This window comes from Gavialis gangeticus, unplaced genomic scaffold, assembly GCF_001723915.1.
Source record: "Gavialis gangeticus isolate Ggan-Ray unplaced genomic scaffold, GavGan_comp1, whole genome shotgun sequence".
In the NCBI taxonomy this organism is placed as follows: domain Eukaryota; kingdom Metazoa; phylum Chordata; order Crocodylia; family Gavialidae; genus Gavialis; species Gavialis gangeticus.
Window position 1 is genome coordinate 5,615,722 of NW_017729032.1, and position 3,970 is coordinate 5,619,691.

At 46.9% G+C, this 3,970-nt stretch overlaps 1 protein-coding gene across 5 annotated transcripts in view; it reads right to left on the bottom strand.

Moving 5' to 3' along the window:
- The window catches only part of TENM4 (teneurin transmembrane protein 4), an 894,317-nt gene that overhangs the window by 92,040 nt on the left and 798,307 nt on the right, over positions 1-3,970 (bottom strand). For all 5 annotated transcript variants that reach the window (XM_019523993.1, XM_019523990.1, XM_019523994.1 and 2 more), the window contains one exon: positions 320-581. In XM_019523993.1, the coding sequence (XP_019379538.1) occupies positions 320-581 (262 nt within the window). The remainder of the gene's footprint in view (positions 1-319; positions 582-3,970) is intronic.

The window sequence follows — 3,970 nt, forward strand, 5'->3', positions numbered from 1 at the left end:
GCAAGCACTTCCTATCAAGGAGGGGTTAAAAAAAAAAGCAAAAAAAAAAAAAGAAAAAAAGCATTATGGCTGAGTGCCTATTTGTGACTTTTAAAAGTATGTAAATGAATATGTAAATCAGGCAAAGCCTCTGGTTTCCTGGCAAATTGCCGACACAGCCCACATCAGTGTCACAAAAATGGGGACACCTTTGTTTTAACAAGTACAGGAGTGAAATATGATGTGCACACCAGGATGGATTTAGCTATGTTTGCCTGGCTCAAGGCAGGCAAGTGAAGTGAAAGGGGTGAGAGTTTTTCTTCAGCCAGAAGATGCCTACCTGGATTTCAGGAACAATGGGGCCTTTCTCTGAACAGGAGCTTGCAAATGCTGTCAGCGGGGATGGGGAGACAATGGGGTTGGGGCGGGCGAAGTTGCTGAGATCACAGCTTGGAATCTCATTCTCTTCGTGCCTCATGACAATGGTTTCCATTACAAAAAAGCGATCCCAAGGCAGCCACAGTGTGTGTTCTTGAGTGATGAAAGGAGCCCGCTCAAAGTGGAGGATAATGGAGATCCCGCCGATAGTGACAAGATCAAAGCTGTTTTTTAAGAGAGGTAATAAAATATTAATGCTAATGATACTTTGCATGTCTATAGCACCTTCCAAGCAACAGTCCCACAGCACTCTGCACATGTTAATGACTTAACGCTTCAAATGCCCATATGAGCTTAGAGGCATTACCACCCCCATTTTACAGACAGACTGACTGAGATGCAAAGGATAGAATTTGATTTCATCTAGTGGACGACCAAAATGCCACTTGAGACTGATTCTGAGCACCTAATACATGGGAACAATTCTGCTACTTGGTCTGTGTGCATATGTGCCCATTATTGCTACAGTGAGATATCTGCATGTCTTCAAGTGATGAAGCTCTTCCCTCTGGGGGGCACTAACACACCAAGAGGGGGCAACAGAAATGCTCCCACACAATACAGTAGTCAGGTAACTCTGAGCTGGTCACAGGCTGCACTTTGGTTTTCCACTAGGTGACAGGGAAGTCTTCCAAGAGCAGTGGTTTTCAACATTTTTTCATTTGTGGACCCCTAAAAAAATTTGAATGGAGGTGCAGACTCCTTGGAATTGTAAGTGTGACTATTCACCTGCTTTTGATTGATCATAGTCATCTTTTGCTGACCCCTCTTAGACATAGTCTGTGGACCCCCAGGGGTCCATGGACAACAGGTTGAAAACCACTGGCCTAGAGAGTTTAAGGGACTTGGGCAAGGTCTTGCATTAAATCACATCAGTCACAGTTCACATAGATTACCCAGTAAAATAACCTCTCTGGAAAGCAGTTTCTCCTTCACTTACCTGCTAAGGCTTGAGTTCTGGGTTATGTATTTTCCCACAGTTTTTACTGACTTTTCTAACACATCAAGCACAAAGAACTCAGCTTCTTGCACTATCTGGGGGGCTAGTGGTAGCATCTCTCCCAAGGGTAGGGTACATCTGGCTCCATCAAAACTCTGACTGTGACCGGCGTGCAGAAAGGGCAGGAGCTGCTTTTTCAGGAAATGGGCTTGAAATGAAATGGCCTGATTGTCAGAGGAGCCGCACACGTGCAATACCTACAAAGGGCTGCCTGAAAAATCAGACTCAATGCATGCCTGTATTTAGTCTTTAGTCTAAATATTTCCACTGCCGGAAGCCTGAGTGGAAGCCTGAGTCATCCTTATACAGGTGTTTAAACGCTCTAAGAAAAGTGCTGGTGGTTATGTGAACAGTGCCTTGCAAAGGAGTAAGAAATATAGTTGTTACAGATTATTTACACTGTGGACTACAATAGTGGTGCTCAACCTTTTGGCCCAGCAGGCCAGCTGAGTGGTGCAGGGCTTGTCTGTGGGCTGGATCAGGCCCCACGCCTCGTGCTGCCCCTTCATATCCCCTGCATGCTGGGATTGTGTCCCAATGACCCAGCACTACCCTCCCCCTGCCCCTTGTGTGCCAGGATTGGGCCCTGGGGGGCCTGACACTGCTCCTGAGGGCCAGGATTGGGTCCCAGCAGCCTGGCACTGTCACCTCTTGCCCCTTGAGCACCAGGATTGAGCCCTAAGAGCCCAGAACCATCCCCTTCCACTGCCTATGTGCTGGATTGGGTCCCGGGGTCTGGCACTGCACCTTCCTGGGCTCCCACACTGCCAAGCCCTGCACTCTGGGTTTGGGCACCAGATCCAGCATTCAGAGATTTGGCAGCAGAGTATCACTGCCCCCCTGCCACCAACTTCCCAGACCCACAGGGAGCCGTGCAGGCTGGATCTGGAGCAGCCCTGGACTAAAACCCTATTATGCTAGGTGTTGTACACACACAACAAAAGGATAGTGCTTGCCCCAGAGAGGTTACAATCTAAGATGATGTCCTTGTGCTCCTTTGGGGAAAGCTGTGAAAGGACATTGCTTTGGATTTACTTTTCCTGCTTGTTTTTATGTCAGAAATGTACACCTTGGAACATCTGATCATAGATAGATTTCATAGATTTCTAGGGTCAGAAGGGACCTAGTAGATCATCGAGTCCGAGCCCCTGCTCTAGGCAGGAACAAGTGCCGGGGTTAAATAACCCCAGCTCGGTGCCTGTCTGATCTTTTCTTGAACACCTCCAAGGTAGGGGAAAGCACCACCTGCCTTGGAAGCCCATTCCAGATTTTGGCAACCCTCACCGTAAAGAATTTCTTCCTGATATCCAATCTAAATCTACTCTCTTTTAGTTTGTGGCCATTATTTCTAGTAACCCCGAGGGGTGCCCTTGTAAACAGAGTATCCCCTATTCCCTGCTGACTCCCCATGACGAGTTTGTAGACAGTCACAAGATCACCTCTCAGCCTCCTCTTGTGGAGGCTGAAGAGATTCAGGTCCCTCAGTCTGTCTTCATAGGATCTTACCCACAGGCCCTCAACCATACGAGTAGCCCTTCTCTGATCCATCTGAAGGTTATCCACATCCCTCTTGAAGTGCAGCGCCCAAAACTGGATGCAGTACTCCAGCTGCAGCCTGACCAGAGCTGCATAGAGGGGAAGTATCACCTCCCTAGACCTGCTCGTGATGCACCTACTAATACAAGAAAGAGTGCGGTTAGCCTTACTTATTACCTTGTCACATTGGTGACACGTGTTCATTTTTGCGTCAACTATGACTCCCAGATCCCTTTCCACTGCCATTTCCCAGTCTATAGGTATGTTGGAGAGTCTTTCTTCCCAGGTGCAGCACCTTGCACTAATCCTTGTTAAACTGCATCCCAGTCTGATCCACCCACTGCCCCAGTCTATCCAAATCCTCCTAGATTTGCTCCCATATGAAGACAGGAGTTAAGAAAGTGAAAGTTGAGTCACTGATGGGGGGGAATGGCCTTTGTTAGACTTTGAAACCAAAGGAGTGGTATATTTCTTTGAACCTGGGTTATTCTAATCACTTTTGTCTCATGCACAGCATTGCACAAAAGTAGCTCATCTACTCTTGGTTCAGTGGGTAGCGGATGTGAAACAATGCCATGTGTTTCAGCCTGGCACTCCCTGGTGCAGTCAGCTTGCAGACAAGATTTGCTAACACCTATTTCACCTAGTTAATAGTCTGGGTAAAGGAAGTCATCCTTATATTCAACCTCTCAGCTTCAACAGCACATTCAGCACCTTAGAGCTAAGCTTAAGGGCCATCCTGAATTGGGACCTTAGAGAGCTGTAAAGCCTCCAATGGATTTTCAAGCAAAACCAGAGAAGGCAAGAATTGCTGTGGCTGATAAAAAAACACAAACCAAAAACCCTTTAAAATTCACAGTTTAATTAAAACATTTTCAGGTCTTTAACAACCACCCCTCTAATTATTAAAGAACTACCCTGGGAGGTAGCCAGTTAAGTTTCTTATCATAAGCCTTTGGGATGCATCTAAACCCTGTTTGAGGGAAAAAAAGCAAAACAAGCAACACCCCCCCCCCC